This window comes from Trichechus manatus, unplaced genomic scaffold (assembly GCF_000243295.1).
Source record: "Trichechus manatus latirostris isolate Lorelei unplaced genomic scaffold, TriManLat1.0 scaffold00020, whole genome shotgun sequence".
Taxonomy (NCBI): Eukaryota; Metazoa; Chordata; class Mammalia; order Sirenia; family Trichechidae; genus Trichechus; species Trichechus manatus.
The window spans coordinates 8,617,850-8,642,256 of NW_004443956.1; the positions used below are offsets into that span (position 1 = coordinate 8,617,850).

Sequence of the window (24,407 nt, forward strand, 5' to 3'; positions counted from 1 at the left end):
CATGGGAAGAGGCGGAGAACAATATGGCGGATGGCGAGGAGCCGTAAGTACTGGGGATCTGCAGGCGTGCCGGGCGGGCAGGGTTGTGAGAGAGCTCGGCGGTAGGCGGCAGCTGCCGCCACCCGGGGTCCCCCCCTCCGCCCGCCCCGTCCCCTCGCCCCCCATCCCCTCGCGGCGCCCAATGTGTAGCGTGATGCTGACCCTTCTTTTATTCTCTCTTTCTTTTAGGGAGAAGAAAAGAAGGAGAATAGAGGAGCTGCTGGCTGAGAAGTTAGTGCTGCCGGGAGGCCGGGGCCCTCTTCGGGGACCCCCGCCTCCTCCACCCCAGGCCTAGGGGACCAGCCGCAGCGGGCCCGGGGGGCTGGGAGGGGGGCACCCGGAGCGCAGGCCGCGCAGCCTCACCCCCGGCTCCCGCCCCGCAGCCCCAGGGGCCGGGCTCCCGGTCTCTGTGGGTCCTCAGGACCGCCGGGTGCCTGACCTGAAGTTCTTTTGGAAGGACCCGTGTGCCCCACTTTTCCTCCATCCCAAATTGTCAGAGCCGTGACCCTGTGAAAAGGGAATCCGATGTAAACACACGAAATAGACGCAAAGCCGTTTTGGGCCTTTCTTAAACATTGATTACCAATCACAAAACTTTTTGTGAGAACTTTATATATCAGATATTGCACCAAACGCTTCAATTATTTTTGCAAAACAATTGGCCCTTGAAGGAGGGTGTTAATCCCAAGCAGATTATTTTCCCCATTTATCACACACCCTATTTCTTATCGGAAGCTTTTTTGTACAGGTGCAACAGATTTAAATAAAGTGTTTTCCAACCTAGCCGACGCCACATAGTTCCCCCCTCTCCCTACCTGGGAAGGGAAAAATGGTCTTGCAGTAGATGTGGTGAGTTAGTAACTTCTGTGCCAATTCCCAGTAGCAATGCTTTAGTCTAGGTATCTCCCTCAGAAAGTTGAAATTTAATCGCAGGAGGGACTGAAATGACAAGCTTCATTTCGTATCCCTTCCCGCCTTTCATTTTCCTTCCAGTTTTGCTTAAATGACAGTTAAAGTTTGGCTGTTTTATTGTATGCCAAGTACGGTGTACTAAGTCCTATATGTGGATTGTCTCTATAATGACCTTAAGAAGCAGCTACAATCTACTGATGAAATTTATGCATGTTAAATCTGCTCAAGGTCACAGTGCTATTAGTTGTGGAACCAATCCCAACTGTGACATCAAAACCCATGGTTTTTATCGCTAGACAGCTTCTTGATCCTTTTTTTTTTTAAAGGAACATGTGAAGATACTACAAATATATTTGAAGGTGGAAAGTGTAGGGCTATAGGAAATTTGAAAATTAAAAATAATCAAAGTCAAACATGAATCTTGCACTGAGTAGAAAGCACATGTATTTTGTTCGAGGAGTCCTACCTTAGTCAGTTGTATGTACTAAAAGGTTTCTAGGTGATGAAGCCTGGTATTTGTAAACTAAATTTTTTTGGTGTGTATTTACTGGTAACAGAAACGACCTCATAGTATTAAGAAATCCTTTTTTGAAGACTGAGACTCAGATTTCTTTCTGAGGAAAATGTGAAAGTTCCTCTCATCAAAAATGATGTTTTAATCACACCTTTCAAACATGGAATGGGCACATGAGCTGTATTAGATTTGAAGCATCACAATTTTGAAAGCGTGGCAATGTTTTTTTCCTTGTAACTGCTATTTCGCGATTCGAGCCTGTTAAAGGAACAGATTGGGGGAAGTTTGCAGTGATCTTTTTTACATACCAAATGTGGAGAAGTCCATTGGTCACTGATCAGCCAGTATCCCAAATTTGATCTTGGGTTGCTTTAGAAACCTGGAGACGTGTAGACTGATTTAGTTCACCAAACATATGAAATAAAATAGAAACAAACGTATAATTCTTAACTTTAAATGAAAGCATAAACATAATCACATTGAATATTTCCTTTTTATTTGAGCAGGTCTGGTGTGGTTACCTTTTCATTTGGGGACACCATAATAGCTGTAGGTGTGGCTTTTTCATACTGATCTTTGCAGCTGAATTTACTGTGTTCTGTGCAGAATGGCTGTTGATGGTGGGTGTGGGGACACTGGAGACTGGGAAGGTCGCTGGAACCATGTAAAGAAGTTCCTCGAGCGATCTGGACCCTTCACACACCCTGATTTCGAACCGAGCACTGAAGTGAGAAACGTTTATTTTAAATAACTCCTCTAATAGTTTTTATGTTTCAAAAATAATAAAATGCTTCCTTTTTAATTTGCTCTTATAATAAAAATACTAATAAAATGTATTGAGAAATTAAGTTATCTTGAAATACTAAATTGAGTATTTGCAACTAATTTGTTTGAATTGCTAATATTTGAATCATTAGTCTTACAGTTTTCATGTAATATAAGTAGAAAAGTAGTTTGAATTTAAAATTTAAGTTATACTTCATTTAAAATTCCAGTTTAAATAATTGCTGAGATACTCCCCTTCTGTACCTGTTTTAACCCTGATATGAGAGATTAATTTTGACAGAAATTTAGATGTGCTTGTTTAAATTTTGAAATTTAGTTGGAATGAGCATCTTTACATAACATTGAATATAATTAATTGCACGTTAAAAATTTTGTGAATGCTGTATAATAGAGGCATAGAATTTTTGACTGGTAGTATCTGACAAAGCAAATGCTCAGTTAAATACATCTTGTTTTTTATTACAAGGTAAAAAAAATTACAGTCTTGATATCCTTTTGTGTTCATAAAGAGACATAATTTTATATTTCAAGAAACAGGAATACAACTCCTAAATTAGGGGCAGTTTTTCTTGTTAGAGAACACAGAAATAACCTTTTAATTTTATATAATAAAAGTCAGTTAAAAACATTGAAACTGAAATAGTTAGAGTTTTAGAATTTCTAGTTCTACCTAGTTCATAAATTTAAAATATTTATTAAATGTGCCGTCTCCTTTTTATCCTTGATTGCATTTTTCATGGAAACGGTGAAAACTATGTTATGGCTGTTGCTTTATTGATGGTACTCAGGGTTTTTATTGCTCAGATTTTAATATGCCTTTCCGTTCTTTACAGTCTCTCCAGTTTTTGTTAGATACATGTAAAGTTCTAGTCATTGGAGCTGGCGGCTTAGGATGTGAGCTCCTGAAAAATCTGGTAATATATATATAAAATACGTATTCTTCTCCTTTCTGATAATGAAACCTTTTTTCTTTATCATGATTAATTGTTAACCTTTTCTCCTGAGCCCTTTGTTAATTAAGTTTAGCAGGTCAAATTCCAAAAGTCATTAAAATGATGTAACTTTGGAACTTTTTAAACTCTGAACTTCTCAACTGTAATGTCATTGACAGAATTTCTTACTTCCATGTTCTTCTCTGCTTTTTACCAAACAAATTTTGTGCTTCTTGTAAACTGCTCATTAATTTCAGCAAAGTAAATAAGGAAACTGGTAATTTCATATTTTAACGTGTAGTTTTAGAAAGTTTATTATTTGTTTTGTTCCTCAAAATAACCCATTTAGGTAGGTAGGGCATTGTCCCAGTTTATATAGAGGGAGACACTGCAGAGATGTTAAATGATTTGCCCATCGTTTTCTGGATTATAGTGATATCCCTGGAATCTAATCCAGGTCATCAATTCTTAGTCAAGTGTTCTTTTTCACTGTATTACACAACCATCCAGTATACATGATAAAATCTAACGGTGATTTTTGACATAGATATGGTAGTTGACGCATAAGATTTGGGAAAGTTAAACTCCTCCCTCCCCTCTTCTGTCCCTCTCTCCTTCTCTCCCTCCTTCCCTCCCCTCTTTTTCCTCCCTTCCCTTCCCTTCTGGATTTATATCTAATGAATATCATTTTAAGAGAAGGTACTGTTTAGTGAAGCTGATTCCATATACTGGTTCAAAATCCATAATTTGTGACATGATTAATTGGTTTTATTCACTTCTGATAACCTCAAAATAACTTTTCCAAGTCTTTATCAGTTGATTTAACAAAAATAGGTAGGGAGGAGAACTGGTTTAGAGCTTTTTGTTTTCGAGGCTTCTCAGCAGTGTGTAGAAAAGTAGAAATGAAGCAGGTAATAGCCAGATGAAGGACCTAAAAGTCACCCAAGGGGCTAGAGTGTAAACACAAATGCAGCTACATTAATTTTACTAGGAAACATGAACATCACTCCTAGTGAAAATGCAAAAACTTAGGCTTAGCTGTGCTTAGTGCCAGTGCTGGGTTCTGTGAAGATCGTAGGTCATCATAGTTGCTGTCCTCAGTGGATTTGAAGTTTTATTGGGGAGATAAGTCTCATACAAAACAAATAACATATGTATGATATACTCTGTGGTGGGGTGCCAAAATGACTGCCTTCTCAGATATAAATACTCTTGCAGCTGGAAACTGGAGAGTCCTGGAGGGGGGAGGGGTTTGTGGACAATGGTTCTTGATACGTATTATGTATGCACACATCGCCTAATGTTTAACTTTTTCCACTTTGAAGTTGTTATTTGCAAATGTGATATATACTAATTTTAAATGTAAAATTATTGAAGATTAGACCTGAGTATTAGTCATCAAGTAACTTTAGGAGTGGCCCTTTTATTTATTTATTGCATTATAATAGTCTCTTATACAAAAGAAGGAGACAGAGTGTTTTTGATTTTACTACTTTTTACTTTGCTGTCAAGAAATATACATGGGTTAGTTTGTTGATTGAGTGTAAGCCCCAAAGGCTCATTCTAAAAAAAGAATATGACATGACTACTGATTGGACAAATATTATCAGGCTTCCCTCTTCTCCTCCCAGTATGCCAGACAACATTTTAGATGCTAAAGATACAGCATTGAAGAATATAGACAGATGTCTGTGCTTGTGAAGCTTGTATTTTAGTAAAAGGAAAAAAAGACAAATAAGTAAAATATATTATATGTCAGTTGGTAATAAATGTTGTAGAGAAAGAAAGGATGGAAGATAGATAGCCTGATGGGACGGGAGGGGGAAAGGGTTTACAGAAAGGTGATATTTGAACAAAGAGGTAAATGAGCCATACAGCTATCTGGAGGAAGAACAATCTAGGTAGAGGGAACAGCAGGTGCAAAAGCTGTGAGCAGGAGCATGGTTGATATGTTCGAGGACAGCCAGGGTGAGGGGAGCATTTTCAGCAAGGATGTCAGAGAAATAATGGGAGACTAGGGGTGGGGGTGTGTGGGAGGTGGCCACAAAGACTTTGGAGGCTGCTGTAATAACATTGGCTTTTACTCTGAGTCAGGAAGTCATTGGAAGGATTTAAGCAGATGAGTGACATGATCTGACTTTTAACCTCTGTCATTGTGGCTGACCATTGTGAGACTGGACTAAAGGAAAATCAGGGAAGGAAGCAGAGAGACCAGTTAGAAGGCTGCTGCAATCATCCAGGCAAGAGATAATAGTGACTTGGAACAGGATGGCAGCATTGGAGGTTGTGAGAAGTGGGCATATTATGGATATATTTTGAAGATGGAGTCAACAGGATTTGCTAATGGACTGGTTGTAGAATATGAGAGAGAGAGAGCAATCAAGGATGACACGGTAAGGTTTTTGCCCTAAACAATTGGTGGGACATAGTTATTCGCTGAAATGAGGAAGATCGTGGGAAAAGAACGGGTTTGGTGGTGGTACAGTAGTGGAGGTGGAGGTGGTGGAGGCAGAGGTGGTGGAGGCGGAGGTGGTGAGAGAAGATGATCAGGAGTTTGGTTTTGGAGACTGTTAAGTTTGAGATGTCTGTTAGATGATGCATTGTGTTATAAGGTCATCTGAGATCACCAAGAGCCCTTAAGAGTAGAAAATAGAGGTAAAGAACTATAGTTGCACAGGGCCACTTTAGGTTTTGGCCAGTAAAATAGGAGAAAAACTCCTGAGTGTGGTGAATTAGAAACCAGTAAAAATGAAAGTTAAAATAACCATGAGTATGATGATTGAGTGAAGAAAGCGTTTTAAGGAGGAGGAAGTGATCCACCTGCCAAATAGAAGGGTGAAGTCAGATAGACTGAGAAATGGTCATTGGATTTAGCAAGATGGAGGTCATTGGTGACCTTGATAGGTGCAGTTGTGGTAGAGTGGTGGGGTGAAAGCTTGTTTGGAGCAGGCTCAAGAGAGAAGTTTAAGACAAGTATGAACAACTCTTTTGAGGATCTCTTGCTATAGTAGGGGGCAGAAAAATGGGGAGATTACTGACAAGTGACTTAATTTGATCACTTAAGTAACTAAACAGACAAATTGACCGAACACCAGAAAGCCATAATTAATTTTTGAGACTTATTTTTGAGTCTAGATTGTTCAGTTGTTTGCTTCTGTCTGAGCGGTAAATTTTAGCAGCGGTCATACTGTTAGAATGCTTGACATTATCATTGAAACCCAACAGTTCATTGCTTTTCCCTAGCTTTTTTTTATTGCTTGCTCTTGACTTCACACTTTTGAGACATTGCTTTTACATGTGCAGTGTACATATGTGTGTCTGTGTTTATAAATATATATATCTCATAATAGCTACCATTTCTGAATTGATATGATGCTTAATGTTATGAAAACTAAGGTAAAACTTGTAGGAATTGCTGTTTAACAATATTCTGAAAAAAGAATAGCCAGTACAGTTAATGAGTAAGACTAGTAAAATTAAAGTAACCATCATCAGCAGTAAAACAACTAACTTTACAAATGTGTTTCTGGAATTATAAAACAACTTTAATCTGTAGTAATATTGAGTTGTTTTCTTTTTGGTTTTAGGCTGTTTAAAATTGAATATACATTTTTTTAACCACTGTAAGAACACTGAATTTTATATGCCTTGCAAGATCATTTTAAACCATTGAATAAGATTATGCAGAATGTTACCGAGAATTTGTAGATTTAGCACTACATTGAAAACAAATCTTAAATATTCAAATATAAGGAAACCTTTCTTTAATTAGATGGTTTTTGTTCCCACAGGCATTATCTGGTTTTAGACAGATTCATGTAATCGACATGGACACTATAGATGTTTCCAATCTAAATAGGCAGTTTTTGTTTAGGTAAGTGTAAATATCTTAGTTTAATTCTGATAATCATTTGAACTTAAGTACATGCAGTTTAATAATTTTTTTAAGTTACTAAAAAGATAATACTAATTTTATTGAAAAAAAAAAAAAAAAACACAGAAATTACCATCCCATTCCCCATTTTAGGTTAAATTTTGCAAGAAAATTTTGGGCATTCTGATAAAAGTTTTGTAAGCAAATTTTTTTTTTTTTTTTTTAAAGAAATCTACTGCAAGACTAACTTGAAATGTAAACTTCATTTAAACTACAACAATAAAAAACAAAAAAGAAATCTACTGCAAAGGTTTATGTGAATTTGGGATATCCTCAGGGTGATTATGGCCTGAAGACACCAAGTGAGCTCTTTTCCTCCTGTTAATTTCAGAAGAAAACACTAGCTGGAAGATCAGGCCCTAGTGAGATACCTTCGGGAGGATTTGTGAATCAAGATTGGAATGATAACTGTGGGACAATGAAGTTATGAAAGAGTTTGGGCTTTTTATAGAAGGAGAAAGAAAATGGAGAGTTAAGGAGAAAAAACCCAGGACCAATTGAAATGGAACAAACAGGGGTAATTATCTTAGAAATATATGAAATACAGATAGCATCTAGGACTGGTTTGGTAGAAATGACTTTAAAAACTAGAAGTAAATACATAAATGTGGACCTGAGGAAAGACTCATGAGGGAATTTTAGTACATAGCATTTAGGGTTTTGAGTGGCTTAGATAAGCGTGTATTTTAGTTAAAGAATATAGATATGGAGAGAGAGAGGGACTTTTTTCTTTCTCTGGTGACTAGGGTACTGACAGAAGTACTCAGATCGTCCTGGATATGCAGGAGAAAGTTAGGCTAGCAGAAAAGGAAAAGATAGCATTAAATTTTGGATAGACAAAACCTTTGCTTTCATCTTTGTGGAAGGATGGGTTAAATCAAGTTAATGTAAGAATTATAAGTGCAGTGTGAACTCAATGTTTAAGTTTTATTTTTGTTTTTTATTAAACCTTACAATTTCCCTTCTTTATAGAAAAATTTGTGGGCCCTTTCTGGTCTTACAAATTTTTAGTGAATGAATACTCCTTAAAAGAAACCGCTGAATTAATTGGTTGTTGATAATAGGCCATGCCCTTTAACTGAGCTGAGTTTGTGGCTAAAATAGTGGTGGTTATAATAATAGGTAACTTGTATTGACTGCTTATGGTTTACCAGGCACTTTTTAAGCTCTTTGCCTATATTACTGCATTTAGTCTTCAGGACAACTTTAAGAGTAGGTTCTTGTTTATAAGATTAAGTAATTTGGCAATGTGTACCACAAGGATGATGTGTGGGAAAGGCCATTTTATTTAAGTTAACAGTTTTAGGTGAAACAGTCTCTGATCCCCAATGCTGGAATGGTAAATTAGCTTAATAAGCCATAGAGACCATCCAGGATTTCTTTTGTTTGGAATCTACTGTGAGAGCACATAAAATCTAAAATTTAAAAGAATCTTGGAAGGCTTCCACTCTTTACCTTTTAATACCTAAAGAGCTCTCTGTGCCTAGAGAATTTGAATGCAATGTTGGAAATCAAGTTCCCTGACTTATAGCAGGGCCTTTTCTATTGTAAGTTAAGACAAAGTCAGAATAAAACAATCTATTAAAATAAAGTTTTGAATCAAAAGATAACGTTGCTTTATTGGAGAAAAACAGAATTCACCTGTTAAAGTCTTTTTCATTGAAATTCTAGTTTTAAATAAAATATAATTTCTAATAAGCTCATTTGATTTGTTTTCATTTTTAAAGTGTTTACTCTGTGCTAGACATGAAGGAGTACGAAGAGAATAAAAATATGGTAACTTTCTTTCAGGTTTCATAATCCCAGTGTGATAGATGGGTGTGATATGTATATAACAAAAATATGTGATGAAAAGTGGTAATGAACCATTTGCTATGGATACATGAAGGAGTGATTTATTTCTGTGACAACACTGAGGAAAATATTAGGAAAGAAAATACCATTTGCACAGAGATTGGGAGAAGAAATTCATGTCCTTTCCTGTCTGTGGTTGTTATCTAGGAATGACCTTGTGATGCCTTATATTTTTAGCGTTTTGAAAATATTATAACATTTACCATTTTAGATAATGTCTTTGGAATTATTCTTTCTTGAAAAGCATGGTTGTTAGGGCTTCTCCAGGGACACAGAATTTACTACTTAGTCAGCACACGCAGGAAGAAAGGGATAAATGAAGATTCTTGCATCCCTAGAATGAACCTCATGTATATTTCAGCCAAGACCTGCATAGTAACACCTTGATGTGCTGAGGTTTAGTGAGGGTGTTAGGAAAGGCGGGTGTCTGTATAAAGTGCCCAAAAGATGTTTACTATAGTGGGGGTGATTTTTTACTCTGGGGTATGCCACAGTGAGAAGTGGCCAGGAGACATGCTATCATTCATAATGCTTTATTTGGGGGAAATAAGCATCCTATGAATAAACTCACTGTGGATTTATTTTTATGTTTGAAAGTAAATTATATAGATCATCTAGATCTATAATATGAATGATAATTTAAATATTATTTTTCTTGTAGGCCTAAAGATGTTGGAAGACCTAAGGCTGAAGTTGCTGCTGAGTTTCTAAATGACAGAATTCCTAATTGCAATGTAGTTCCGTATCCTTTGGACAGAAAAATTACTTAATTTTTTTTTAAAGCTTTTTTTTCCCTAAAATAGATGATTTATAGAAAATACAGATAAGCAAAAAAAAAAAAGTTTTCTACTACTGAGATAATTTCTGATAACATTTTGCTTTATATCTTTGCAGTCTTTTCTTTATGCTTACATAACTATTTTTTTTTTGGCGCTGATTTTGAAATTAAGCTTACGTAGCCTATGCCATTGTCTACTTTTATTTTGAATTATTACCCTTAATTTCAGTATCAATTATACATCTCCTCTACTAAACTATAAGTTCCTAGGTTGAATGCAGTTGATCTTCAGGTTCCCAGACAGAGTAGACAGTCAACGTTATCATTAGTCAGAATGAAATGTATGTCAGAGTAAATTTTTTATAAGAAATACGCTTTTAAAAAAGTATTATTCACGCATATTTAGATCTGGGGAACTTTTGGTATTTTATAGAAATCCAGGAGATGGGATTTCTATCTAAAAAATCCCAAGGAATCTACAAAAAAACCTCCTAGAACTAATGAGTTCAGCAGAGCCACAGGATACAAGACAACAAAAATCAGTTGTATTTCAATGTACTATCAATGAACTTGCAGATACTAAAATTACAATTACAAGAATACAATGTCATTTACAATCACTAAACCAAAAAAAAGAAATCCTTAAGTGTAAATCTAACAAAACATGTATGAGACTTGTATGCTAAAAACCACAAAATGCTGATGAAAGAAATTGAAGAAGATATAAATAAGTGAAGAGATATTCTGTGTTCGTGGATTGGAAGGCTTCAACATAGTAAAGATGTCACTTCTTAAATAGCTGTACAGGTTTAACACAATTTCTATGTAAATCCTAATAAGATTTGGACAAGATTCTAAAATTTATATGGAAAAAAAAATTTCTATGGGAAGGCAAAGGACTACCTAGAAAGGTTCTGAAAAAGAAGACTAAAGTAAGAGGAATCATTTTACCCGATTTCAAGATTTATATAGTTACAGTAATCAAGATTGTGTGGTATTGGCGGAAGAATAGACGCAGATCAGTAGGACAGAATGCAGAACCCAGAAATAGTCCCAACGCAAGTATGGCCGATTAATTTTTGAGAATGGTGCATGTTATGGATTGAATTATGTCCCCCCAAAATGTGTGTCAACTTGGCTAGGCCATGATTCCCAGTATCGTGTGATTGTCCACCATTTTGTCATCTGATGTGATTTTCCTATGTGTTTGTAAATCCTCCCTCTATGATGTTAATGAGGTGGGATTAGAGGCAGTTATGTTAATGAGGTAGGAGTCAGTCTACAAGATTAGGTTGTGTCTTAAGTCAGTCTGTTTTGAGATAGAAAGAAACCAGTAGAGAGACATGGGGACCTCATAGCACCAAGAGACAGCCAGGAGAATAGGGTGTCCTTTGGACCCTGCGTCCCTGGTGCTGAGAAGCTTCTCGGGGAAGATTGATGACAAAGACCTTCCCCAAGAGCTACGGAGAGAGAAAGCCTTCCCCTGGAGCTGGCATCCTGAGTTTGGACTTCTAGCCTCCTAGATTGTAAGAGAATAAATTTCCCTTTGTTAAAGCCATCCACCTGTGATATTTCTGTTATAGCAGCACTAGATAACAGAAGCAGTGCAAAGGCAAGTCAATGGAGGAAGGACAGTCGCTTCAAAAAACATTGCTGGAGCAATAGGATATCCATAGGGAAAAAAATGAAGCTCAACCTGACCCACACCTTATACAAAATTAACTCAAAATGAGCCATATTTTTAAATATAAAATGTAAAACTATGAAACTTAGAAGATAACAGAAAATTTTCAGTACCTATGACTTTGTGAAGACTCCTTGTGGTCAGGAGCTGTTGAGTCAGTTCTGACTCTTGGTGATCCGATGAACAACAGAATGAAACACTGCCCAGTCCTGTACCATCTTCATGGTTGTTGCTGTGTTTGAGCCCATTGTTGCAGCCACTGTATCAGGTCAGTCCATCTCATTGAGGGTCATCCTCTTTTTCGCTGACCCCCCACTTTACCAAGCATGATGTCTTCTCTAGGGACTGGTCCCTCCTGATAAAGCATCCAAAGTATGTGAGATGAAGTCTCGTCATACTCCCTTCTAAGGAGCATTCTGGCTGTACTTCTTCCAAGACAAATTGTTCGTTCTTCTGGCAGTCCGTGGTATATTCAGTGTTCTTCACCAACACCGTAATTCAGAGGCATCAGTTCTTCAGTCTTCCTTATTCATTGTCCAGCTTTTGCATGCACGTGAGGGATTTAAAACACGGTGGCTTGGATCAGGTGCACCTTAGTCCTCAAAGTGACATCTTTGCTTTTGAATGCTTGAAAGAGGTCTTTTGCAGCAGATTTGCCCAATGCAATGCGTCATTTGATTTCTTGAGTTCTACTTGCATGGGCATTGATTGTGGATCCAAGTCAAGTAAAATCCTTGACAACTTCAGTCTTTTCTCTGTTATTATGATGTTGCTTATTGGTCCAGTTGTGAAGATTTTTGTTTTATGTTGAGGTGTAATCCATACTGAAGGCTGTGGTCTTTGATCTTCATCAGTAAGTGCTTCAAGTCCTCTTCACTTTCAGCGAGCAAGGTTGTGTCATCTGCATATGGTAGGTTGTTAATGAGTCTTCCTCCAGTCCTGATGCCCCATTCTTCATGTAGTCCAGCTTCTCGGATAATTTGCTCAGCATACAGATTGAATAAGTATCGTGAAAGGATACAACCCTAATGGGCACCCTTCCTGATTTTAAGTCACGCAGTATCCCCTTGTTCTGTTCTAACGACTGCTTAGTCTGTGTACAGAGTCAGACCACATCGAAAGCATGATCCATAAAAGAGAAAAAGTTGATAAATTTGGACTTCATCAAAATTAAAAACTTTTCCTCTTTGAAAGACCCACTTAAGGGTAAAAAGACAAGCTACAGGCTGGGAGAAAATATGTATAAACCACATATCTGACAAAGGGCTCACTTAGAACATGTAAAGAAATTTCAAAACTCGGCAATAAAAAAATCCAATTATAAAATGGGCAAAAGACACAAAGATAATTCACCAAAGAGGATGGCAAAAACACGTGAAAAAATGTTTAACATCACTAGCCATTACAGAAATGCAAATTAAGAAACCACCGCACATATATTAGAATTAGCTAAATAAAAAATAGTAACAATATCAAATGCTGGCCAGCATATGGAAATACTGGATCACTCATACATTGCTGCCAGGAATGTAAAAAAGGTATAGCCACTCTGGGGAATATTTTGGCAGTTTCTTAAAAAACAAAACATACACTTACTGTAACCCTTGAATTGCACTCCTGGGCATTTACCCTAGAGAAATGAGAACATGTCTGCATAAAAACCTGTACGTACTTGTTCATAGCAGCAGTATTTGTAATACCCAAAAACTGCAAACAACTGAAATGCCCCTCAGTGGGTTAATTGTTAAACAGTGGTGCATCCACACCATGGAATACTACTCAGCAATAAAAACAACACACTAATGAAACATACAACTTGGATGAATCTCAAGGGCATTATCCCAAGTGAAAAATGCCGATTTCAAAAAGTCACATAGTATATATTCCATTTACATACGTTGTAGAAATAAAATTACAGAGATGGTGAACAGATTAGTGATTGGTAGGGGTTAGGGATGGGGGGTGAATATAAAGGAACAGCAGAAAGGAGATCTTTGTGGTGATAGTAGCTCTTTATCTTGGTGGTGGCTACACAGATTGCACATGTTTAAATGACAGAACTGTACACACACTGTACTAACGTCCAGTTCCTGGTTTTGATATTGTCCTATAATTATATTGGATGTAATCATTGAGGGAAACTGGGCAAATTGTACATAGGACCTCTATACTATCTTTGCAACTTCCTATGAATCTATAATTATTTCAGAATAAAAAGTAAAAAGAAAGCCCCTGTAGGGAGAAAAAAAATGTATTCATGAGCTGTCTATATATGTTTAGAATCCAATATTTTCTAGAAATCCAGAAGATTAGATTTTTGGTTTGTCTCCTCGTTTGCCCCGTTGCCTTTCTTCCAATACTTGGTTGTGGTTCTTTTCTTGACCTCATTGTTCTACAGGGTCTCTATAGGTCAGAATCGACTTTTCAGCAATGGGTTCTAGTTGTGGCTTACAAATTTATTTTTCATAGTTTTATTTCTAGACATTTAAAAATCTAGGGCAAGCATATAATGTATTGGTCCTCTTTTCTCCACTTTGCTTTTTAAACAGATACAATGGACTGCTGATCTTAATTTTACAGAAGCAGTATAACTCATGTATTATTAAACAAAATTATTCCATTAGAAAAATTTAAGAGAATGTTTTTGTAAATTTGTGCTGTTAAAACGCTTCAGGAGCCCTAATGGCACAATGGTTAAGCGTTCGGCTGCTAACCTAAAGGTCAGCATTTCAAACCCACCAGCCACTCCGTGGGAGAAAAGACCTACCAATCTACTCCCTTAAAGATTACAGCCTAGGAAACCCTATGGGGCAGTTGTACTCTTCTGTAGGGCCACTGTGAGTCACTCGACAGCCCCTAGCGACAATGATTACCTTGCACTCACAGCCAATACAGTTCCCTTTGTGGCCTCCAGGCACATAAAAATTGCTGTTAGGGTTTGGTTGGGTAAAGAGACTTTGAAAGCCGAGTTGAATTTGAAAGAGTGTGGAAGAATTCATACCCTTCCTCCAAAAAGACCAAAACAACAACAAAAAATCATTAGCAACGAATAAAGCTATTAAAATCATATTAAAAATTAGCTTTGCAGTAACTTTCCAAATTACTTATCTAAATAGGAACCATAATGTGTTTGTTTCCTTCATTAAACAAATGTTTGTAGCATATCTGCTTAGCACTAATGGTTGAAGATACATATTCTGCCTTTGCAGGACTTAATGACTTTACATAAAAGTAAAGCAAAGCAGAGAGTCTATCTCCTAATAGAAACGTAAATGTAATGGTATCGGGGTTCAGGGGTAAGAGAAACTACTCAAGTGGTTGGGAGAGGCGAAGAGTTAGAAAAGAGGTTTTGTCAGGAAGTAGGGTTAAGCTCATTTTGTCACATTCCTGAAATTCCACTGCTTTGAATATTGAAGACATTTCTTGTTTTAAATGTACATTTGTAGTTCCTTATGGAATTGTTACATTCATTTTAGAACTTAAAAACTTCAACAGCTTAGTTCCTTTACTTGCATTCAGACATTTCAACAAGATTCAAGATTTTAATGATACTTTCTATCGACGTAAGTTGCCCATTTGAAATTAAATTTCCACTAAATTCTTACTAATTTTTAGTTATACTCTTTCACCAAAGATTGTTAGCTGTTTTAAGGATATTTCTTCAGTTGCTTTCATCTCTTTCAGTGTCTCTGTAAGGTTGTTAACTGATGGAAAAGAGAATGCGCTATTTTAGTTCTTAGGGTTAGCTGCATTTTCTGTGTGCTCAAGGATTAGGAACTCTGCATGTGTGTGTATTATAATAAAAAGTAGATTTTTTTCCCAAGCGTTAGAAAGCATAAATTATTTTATGCAACTGCATTTTTTTCATTAAACTACATTGTTTTTTCCTCATAGAATTTCATATTATTGTATGTGGACTGGACTCTGTCATTGCCAGAAGGTGGATAAATGGCATGCTGGTAAAGACTTTTGTGTTGTTGTGGTTCTCTGAAATTCTCGCTGTTGTTCTCAACACACTGAAAGTTAGAATTACGTATCATATTTTTTTAAAAATCAGAGTTTATTTAGCTTTGAGTTTTTTGCCAGTCGTTGGTTTTCAGGTGAGGACATAGTTGATAAAATCATAATCCTTTGGTTTTGATAATTAGTACTCAGTGGCAAGATCTGCTTGTAGAATTATTGAGAGCATGCTTCTTTGAAGTCTTATCCTTTCCTTTTAAACCCATTATATAATTTTCATAGATCTCTCTTCTAAATTATGAAGATGGTGTATTAGATCCAAGCTCCATTGTCCCTTTGATAGATGGGGGGACTGAAGGTTTTAAAGGAAATGCCAGAGTGATTCTACCTGGAATGACTGCTTGTATTGAGTGCACACTGGAACTTTATCCACCTCAGGTAATCAGAAAAGGTCCTGCATTTGTTATGAGTCAGCATTGACTTGATGGCTGTGGTTTTTTTTTCTTTTTTTTTTGGTTTGGGACCAGAATAGAATTAGCTTGAATTGTTAAGTCTAATCAATATTTAGGGTTTTTAATTAGGTATAACCATATTTTTAATGTTATGGTAAGAAGAAAGAAGATTAAATATGAAATTCTGCCGTATTTGGGAAGAGATAATAACTAAATATCATAATTTAGCTACTATTCTATTTTCATGATTCATTTACATTGTTTTTATTTGGGAATAGAGTTAAGGGGAATTGTAAAGCCATGTTGGAATAGTGCTATAATCTACCTTTTATTTCCCTTACTTATTTCAGGGAAATAAAGGTATCAGATATGAGAGTGATCTTTCCAAAGATGGAGCTCTTTAATCTGCATACCCACTTTATAGTTAAAATTTTGAGTTATAAACAATTTTATGAGTATTTACTTGGAATTGATTTAACTCTGAATTTAATCTTGTTTTTATACCTTCAAGATTCAAATTTAAGTAAACATAACACCATGCTCATGTTTAAGAGTCTGTTCATCAGTTTTCTTTTCATGGTCTAGTAAAGCTTAAATTTATATACCTTGTAAATTAATATAGATGCTCCAGATTAATATTATAAGCGTGACTAATGGTATAAAATATTTTATTTATAAAAGTGGAAGGCTAAGTTGAATTAAAAGAAACTATTACAAGCTAGATAATAAATAGAAGTTGCATTTTAATATGATTTATCATTTTAAAGTTACTAACAAAGGCAAACTGTGTGGTTTCAGGTTAATTTTCCCATGTGCACCATTGCGTCTATGCCCAGGCTACCAGAACACTGTATTGAGTATGTAAGAGTATTGCAGTGGCCTAAGGAGCAGCCTTTTGGAGGTAATAAACCTAATTTAATAATCTACAGTTACATAAAATATGTATTTGTCATCATTATGCATTTGAATAATTACATTAAAAAACAAATTACTTCATTATTATATATATATTTCTATCTCCCTCTCCTTGTTTTTCTTTTTTTTAAACAGAAGGGGTTCCATTAGATGGGGATGATCCTGATCATATTCAGTGGATTTTCCAAAAATCCCTGGAGAGAGCATCACAATATAATATTAGGGGTGTTACATACAGACTCACTCAAGGTAAGTTAGTGAATTGTCATGAATTAAGACCTTCAGATTATTGTTTTTTTTTAAGGGGTAGGTATGCTTTGGGGGGAACTTGATAAGTGACTTTAGATAGTACTATGCATTTGAGGCTTAGTAACGGTAGCATGGAAATACAGTTTGCAGGTGCCCCAAAGTAGCAGGGAACTGAGGTTAGCAGAATCCATAGTAGTTAGCTAGGAGAAATCTTATCAAGTCATTGAATCTTAATTTACTCAGGGCTGGAATAGGCCCCAAGTCATCCAAGTCAAACTATTTACTTTACGTTTTACTGAAGAGGAGTTTTATCATCTCTTAAGGCAGTCTGTTTCACATTTGGACAGACTGTTAGACAAGTATTCTACATACTGAGCAGAGACCGCCATCTTTAATTTGGTCTGAGTATTGTCACAGGGTGCCGTATAATCTCTAATTCCCCTTTCAAGTAGTAGTCGTTACCATATTGAGGACAGTACACTTCCCTTAGTTCCTTTAATCCTTTGTCACATTGCATGGTTTCAAGTCCCTATCCTGTTATTTTTCTCTAACCATTATTATAGGTAATTGCAATTATTCCAATTTATCTTAGCTATATTATGCAGGCTACACTGCCACATTCTAGGGTTGGTCTTATTCTAGATAGTAGACTTCTGATGATTGATGCAGTCAATCAAGAAGAGCAGGGATTTTTTTACTTTTTATTTATTTTTTATTGTACTTTAGGTGAAGGTTTACAGAACAAATAGTTTCTCATTAAACAGTACACGTATTGTTTTATGACATTGGTTAACAACCCCACAACATGTCAACACTTTTCCCTTCTCGACGTTGGGTTCCCTATTACCAGCTTTTCTGCCCCTCCTGCCTTCTAGTCCTTGTCCCTGGGCTGTTGTGCCCCATTAGTCTTGTTTTGTTTTATGGGGCTGTCTAATCTTTGGCTGATGGGTGAACCTTGGGAGTAACTTTATTGCTGAGCTAACAGGGTGTCCGGGGGCCATACTCTCGGGGTTTCTCCAGTCTCTGTCAGGCCAGTAAGTCTGGTCTTTTTTTGTGAGTTAAAATTTTGTTCTACATTTTTCTCCAGCTCTGTCTGGGACCCTCTGTTGTGATCGCTGTCATAGCAGCCAGTGGTGGTAGCCGGGCACCATCTAGTTGCACTGGACTCGGTCTGGTGGAGGCTGTGGTAGTTGTGGTCCATTAGTCCTTTGGACTGATCTTTCCCTTATATCTTGTTTTCTTCATTCTTGCTTGTAGAGCAGGGATTTTTGTTTATGTACATTGATGATACATGTTTGATTCTTTGAATCAACGAGTCTAGAAGTTTTCTCCACATAAGCAATTGCTAAGCCACATCTCCCCATTACAGATTTGGCAGTTTTTTGTTTGTTTTTATATAGTATAGGTCCTTACAAATTTATTCTTGAAATTCAAGATGCTGTTCTTTATATATTTATATTTTATAGATATATATATACACATGTATGTATATGTTTTATACCTGCTGATTTGTGTTCTTTTCTCTTTGATTTTACCTGTTGATTTAATAATCATATACTTTATCTCTTTTCCAAATACTTGATAAAAATATTTAACAAAACTGAACACTCTGACAGCAGACATCTGAATCATATCTCTGTGGGCCCTTCTAGGTTTATCACATTCTATGCATCAGACCTCCTTGAGAACTTCTTTTTTTTTTTTTTTGTCTTGTTATGAAAGGCCTTTGCAGGTGCTCTCCTGAAGCCGAGATAGACTGTCTTTCACATTCCCTGAGTTGCCAAGCTGGTGACAGTTACTAGATGAGGCTAGTCCAGCATGACTTGTCTCAGTGAACAGCCGTAATAATGTTCAGTCAGTGATGATCACTGCTTCCTAGTCCAAGCGCTCACATTCATCCTTTCTAGATAGAATTTTGCCCAAGATTGTCACCAAGTTCACCAGAAAGAGCTTTGTTTTCTTTTTGAAAACCTGCCGTTTCTCTTCTGTGGTTCTTTCCTTGTATTTACTGATGTTTTAGTGATGTCATGGGAAATTCTACTCATACACACCTTGTTGCTCCCCATACTCCCCCACACTGACCTGTTTGGTGTTCGTTGGAGACACCCGGTTTATTCCCACCTTGAAGCGTTAGCACCTGCTGATCCCTATGCCTAGTATGCTCTTTCCTCTGATCTCTTTAAGATTGGCTCCTTATCCCGCAGCTATCAGCTTAAACAATTTTCCTGATCATCCAACCTAAAATGGCATCTCAACCATTCACTAGTTGACTACTTTTTTTCCTTTCACATTTATGGTTCTTCCAGTGCTAATGGTAGCTTTAGTTTTCTATGCAAAGAATATTTCACACATACACACTAATGCATTCCTGCCCTGGGGCCTTTCCCTTGCTGTTTGCTCTATTGAAAAACTACCCATCCCCTTTGAAAGGCTGGCTCTTTTTCATGGTTTAGATTTCTGCTCAAATGTTACCTCCACAAGAAGGCCTTTCCTGACCAGCCTATCTGATGTACTGCCCCCCACAATCATCACTCTAACACATATCTTTCTAAAATTTTCTTCAGCATCTAAAATTTTCCTATGAACTTGTGTATTATGTCTCCAACCAGGATGAAAGCTTTATAAGAGCAGATACTTTCTTCACGCTACAGCGCACAGCCATAGAACAGTGTTTGGCATATAGTAGATGTTTGGTAATTGTTTGGGTTAACTAATGAATTCAGTTTGTCCTGATCAGCAACTGTAAACTCTTTTTAATATGTAGTCTCATTCATCCTTCCATAGCCTTTTTTAGGGCTTGGTGTGTACTTTTCAGCCTGATGATCAGAGACCTGGACAGGGAATACAGAAGCCAGATGGGAAGTGAAGTAGCCCGACCAGTGGTCCTGTCCATTTTGTGATTATTTTCTTTGTTCTCAGTATAATAAGTCTCCTTTCCTGTCCAGTCCGCCTTTAGGGGGAGGAGTGGTCTTTGTCATTTTGGCAGTGCTCCGGTCGGGCAGTGTCTCTAGTACTCATTGTTTGTGACTACCTTTTCTTCCTCGCAGTACATTCTGCGTTTCTGGTTCTAGCTTCCAGTTAGCCATCATGAAGTATAGCTCCCTCTGTTTCCTCTTCTCTGAGATTACACATAATCATATGGTCAGAATCAACTTTTAAAAAAACTTTCCAACCTTCTTAACTGTCTTCTTCCGTGTTTTCTTAGATATTTGCCTTTTTTGCTGACATTTTTCCAACCTGCCTACTGGAAGCATTGGGAACACATCTTCCAGTGCTCCCTCACACACTCCAAGATAATATAGCTACTTTTCTCTGAAGTTTTTATCTTCTAAAATGAACAATTTAAACATAGTTATAAAATGGAAATATTTATTTGTACTTAAAAAATTGTTTAAGGTGGGGTTTTATTCATCCCTAATTTATGAATATTGATGTGAAACAAGTGGGGTAGAATCAGAGAACTATGTTTTACATTCTGAGTAGTCCAGGTTGTAGAGTAAAACAAAGACCATAAGGGGCAGTTTTTTATTTTTTGAAAATTTTTGAGACTTAAGTGGCAGAAACTATTATTTCATCTTTTTCATGCTTTACTCACTTTACTGAGTATAGTATAATGTACAGTTAAGAATATGCACTTTGGGGCATATCTGGGTTCAAATACCATCCCACAACTTACTAGCTTTATAACTGTAAGTTACTCAATTTTTTTCTGTCTCATTTTCCTTGTCTTTAAACTCAAGGTAATAAGTAATAACTTTTTTAGTTTCCACACCATGTGTGGAACACAGGCAACCCCTAATTGCTCGATATTAATATTATGTTACTGTTTCATCTTTATATAAAACTCAGTTGAGAGAGTTTACTTTTCTTTGCTTCTTTACCTTGAGATTCTGCACATGCTACAAAATGATGGGACTGTGAGAGAACATTGTCTCATGGTTAAACTTGTTTGTTTTCTGACTTGAAAAACCTGAAAAAATTAAGATTACGATAATGATATTTAATAATTACATCATTTGTGTTCAAATAGGGGCCCTAGTAGTGTAGTGGTTAAGAGCTCGACTGCTAACCAAAAGGTCACTGGTTCATACCCACCAGCCACTCTGCGAAAAAAGTTGTGGCAGTCTGCTTCCGTAAAGATTTCAACCTTGGAATCCCTATGAGGAGTTCTACTGTGTTCTGTAGGGCCGCTATGAGTCGGAATCGACTTGACAGCAACAGGATATGTGTATGGATGTGTTAAAATACCTTTTTTTTTTTTTTTTAAAAGAAATGACCATCTTTTAATATTTTTCAGGGGTTATAAAACGAATCATTCCTGCAGTAGCTTCCACAAATGCAGTTATTGCAGGTGAGGAAAAAAGGCCACCACTTAGTTCTATTTCTTCTTTTCCTTTTGTTTTTAATTCTGTTTGTTGACACTAACTTGGCTTTTCTGCAGCTGCTTTGTCTCACAAAACTGTTGTTCTAGTGATTGGATATATTCTTGAGTGGATGGTATAATAAGTTGAACAAGCTGTTGGACCTTGTATATTATTTGTCTTAAATTATGCCATAGATACAGTACTTTGCAATAGGGGCTATTTTTGTGCCTTTTCTTTTTAATCAGTATAGCAAACTCCTCATTAATCTGATGAAGAGGAAGAAAAACATATAATATTACTTTATCACTTGATTATACAAAATAAAAATAAAATTTGTTACTTCCTCAGTTTTTTAAATGTATAGATATACAAACATATACATATTTTAATCATAGCCCTGAGGGCAGATAAACAGATGTTCTATTTAAAGATATTTCAAAATTATCTGTTAAAACTGCTGATTTTAAGTATTTAATTTTCACTGAGTTAAAGTACTTTTGTTTTCTCCTCTCTTCAGCTGTGTGTGCCACTGAGGTTTTTAAAATAGCAACAAGGTAATAGATTTCATTTTTAATAGTGTATGTGAATCCACGTTTTGAACTGACTCAATTACATAAAGATGAACATTTTTTCATTGCAGTGCATACATTCCCCTTAATAATTACTTGGTATTCAATGATGTAGATGGGCTGTACACATACACATTTGAAGCAGAGAGAAAGGTTAGTAGTATTAATGAAAAATTGTGATCATGCATACTTTGATTTTTAAATATTTCTAGTTAGAAATTTGAACCAAATTGTCCACACCCTGAGTACTTTATTTTCTAACTTTTTGAACTATACGTACTGTATATCTTTTGTAATATAGCATGAAAATAACTGTAGCAAAATAATTTAGGAAAAATGGTCTACTATGAAAACAGATTTTAAAGCATAAAAAACTGTCCGCAGGAAATATGTGTGATTATAAAACAATCTGATTTTCATAATTTTCAAAGAGATTAGTATTGGTCCATGTGCCATTGTGATTTGTTGTGTTTCATATATGTAGGAAAACTGCCCAGCTTGTAGCCAGCTTCCTCAGAATATTCAGTTTTCTCCATCTGCTAAACTACAGGAGGTTTTGGATTATCTAACCAATAGTGCTTCTTTGTAAGTGTTCTGGATTTTTGTTACATTGTAAAAATCATTTTTGTGATTTTAATACTTTAAAAACTAGAATTGTTTTTTTCAGAAATGATCCTTGATACTTCTTTCTCATGATTATATTTAGGCAAATGAAATCTCCAGCTATCACAGCCACATTAGAGGGAAAAAATAGAACACTTTACTTACAGGTGATGATCAGTGTTGAATTTTTATTTTTTTCAGGAAATTGTATGAAAAGCTTAATTTCACCCTAATGTGCTTTCAAATAATTTTGTTTTCTAGTCGGTAACCTCTATTGAAGAACGAACAAGGCCAAATCTCTCCAAGACATTGAAAGGTATTTTAAATAATGTATTTACCAGTAGTTTTCTTCTTTTTTGGGAGTAAGAGTGAGGTGAGAGTGAACGTAATACATGCTTATTCTAGATTGCTCTTAATAATGCCTTTAAATGATGATATGATCATAATTACTTACATGTTTAGACACATTAATAGAATTAATTGCTCTTTTAGTAGAATTTTTTCAAATCTCTAAGAGATCAAATATATCACCTTGACTAAAGACCAGGTGGATTTTTATGTTTATCTGAACTCTGCGGTGTGTGTGTGTGTGTGTGTGTGTGTGTGTATTCTTTTTGTTGAGATTTTTGCTTGAGTTAATTATACTTTTTCCATTTTTAGAACTGGGACTCATTGATGGGCAAGAACTGGCAGTTGCTGATGTCACCACACCACAGACTGTACTATTCAAACTTCATTTTACTTAGGAAAAATAAATCTGTATATAATGGAAGAGTCATGGAAATATTATCCTTTGTGGATGCTAAGAAATTCAATGTCATTTTTAGCATTAGTGTTACTGGAATTTGACTTTTTTTTTTTTATATATAACGAACCATTCTTTTTTAAACTTCATAACTTTCCCTTGAAGACAGAATTTTGGGGTTGGTGCCTGTAAGCATTTTCATTAACAATATGTGAAATGATGCTGGATAGAGAGATGATGTGCAAATACATTGCTTCTCTTAGAGGAGAGGAAACACCCGCTTGTGCGTGAATTTTGTTTGTTATGGTCAAAGAATGCATTCCTAGCCTTCAGTTGAGCACCCACATATACAAAAGATGCCCCTTTTGAGAAAATAAGAAAATTAAGTTTGAAATAACATTAAACATTACCACCTATTTGACATTTAGAGCATATTGAACATAACGTATTTCTTGCTTGTTTCAATATTCATTTAATTGTGGCTGTCCAGATGAATATAAATTATTGCAAAGGGTTATCTTGTCCATAATAATTTGTAAATGGTGTAATGGCTGAATACCTGTGCGTGGAAATGGGGATATTTTCATGTATTTATTTGCTGTGCCATTGAGGCCAATATGCACAATATTAAAGCCAAGATATTTAAAAGAATTTAATGTTCAAACAGTTATCACTGATGCTTTTGCACTATTTATTAATAAAATCATATGTTGTCTACATTTTTAAACTGAAATTTGTAAAATTAAGTAGTTCCATAGTAATGTAGGAGTAATTTTTAAATGTATAATAGAATTGCCAACACAAAATTGTTATTGGCCCTGAATTAATACTTCTGTTACAGTGATCTCTACACTAAAGATCTGTTGATTTAGTTTAACTTGCACGAACAATGTTAATGAAATATAATAATATTTTTTTTATTATGATCTTTCAGAATACTTTTTTCCCTAAAGGACTAAAGCTTAAAACAAAGTTAAGCATAAAGCTTAAACAGAGTTAAGCATAAGTACTAAAAATGCGTTCTAGTATCTTAATATGGGAACATGTACTACCTGTTCTCACTCTTTGTTCTTGGCATAGAGACAGTTTTTTTTTTTTTTTTTTTCAATAAGCATGC

At 35.9% G+C, this 24,407-nt stretch overlaps 1 protein-coding gene across 2 annotated transcripts; it reads left to right on the forward strand.

Annotated features, from left to right (window-relative positions):
- On the forward strand, positions 1-24,004 carry UBA3 (ubiquitin like modifier activating enzyme 3). Of its 2 annotated transcripts, XM_004372721.2 has the most exons (18): positions 1-43; positions 229-270; positions 2,072-2,192; positions 3,085-3,165; positions 6,975-7,057; positions 9,633-9,713; positions 14,953-14,996; positions 15,328-15,392; positions 15,676-15,831; positions 16,644-16,746; positions 16,896-17,009; positions 21,307-21,360; positions 21,891-21,927; positions 22,014-22,095; positions 22,427-22,527; positions 22,649-22,712; positions 22,807-22,861; positions 23,206-24,004. In XM_004372721.2, the coding sequence occupies exons 1-18, from the start codon at positions 24-26 to the stop codon at positions 23,289-23,291; spliced, it is 1,389 nt and encodes a 462-aa protein (XP_004372778.1). In that variant the 5' UTR covers positions 1-23; the 3' UTR covers positions 23,292-24,004. The 2 variants fall into 2 exon arrangements, with proteins under 2 accessions (XP_004372778.1, XP_004372779.1); XM_004372722.2 differs by lacking the exon at positions 229-270 and having other exon boundaries at positions 4-43.
- Positions 24,005-24,407: the final 403 nt, after the last annotated feature.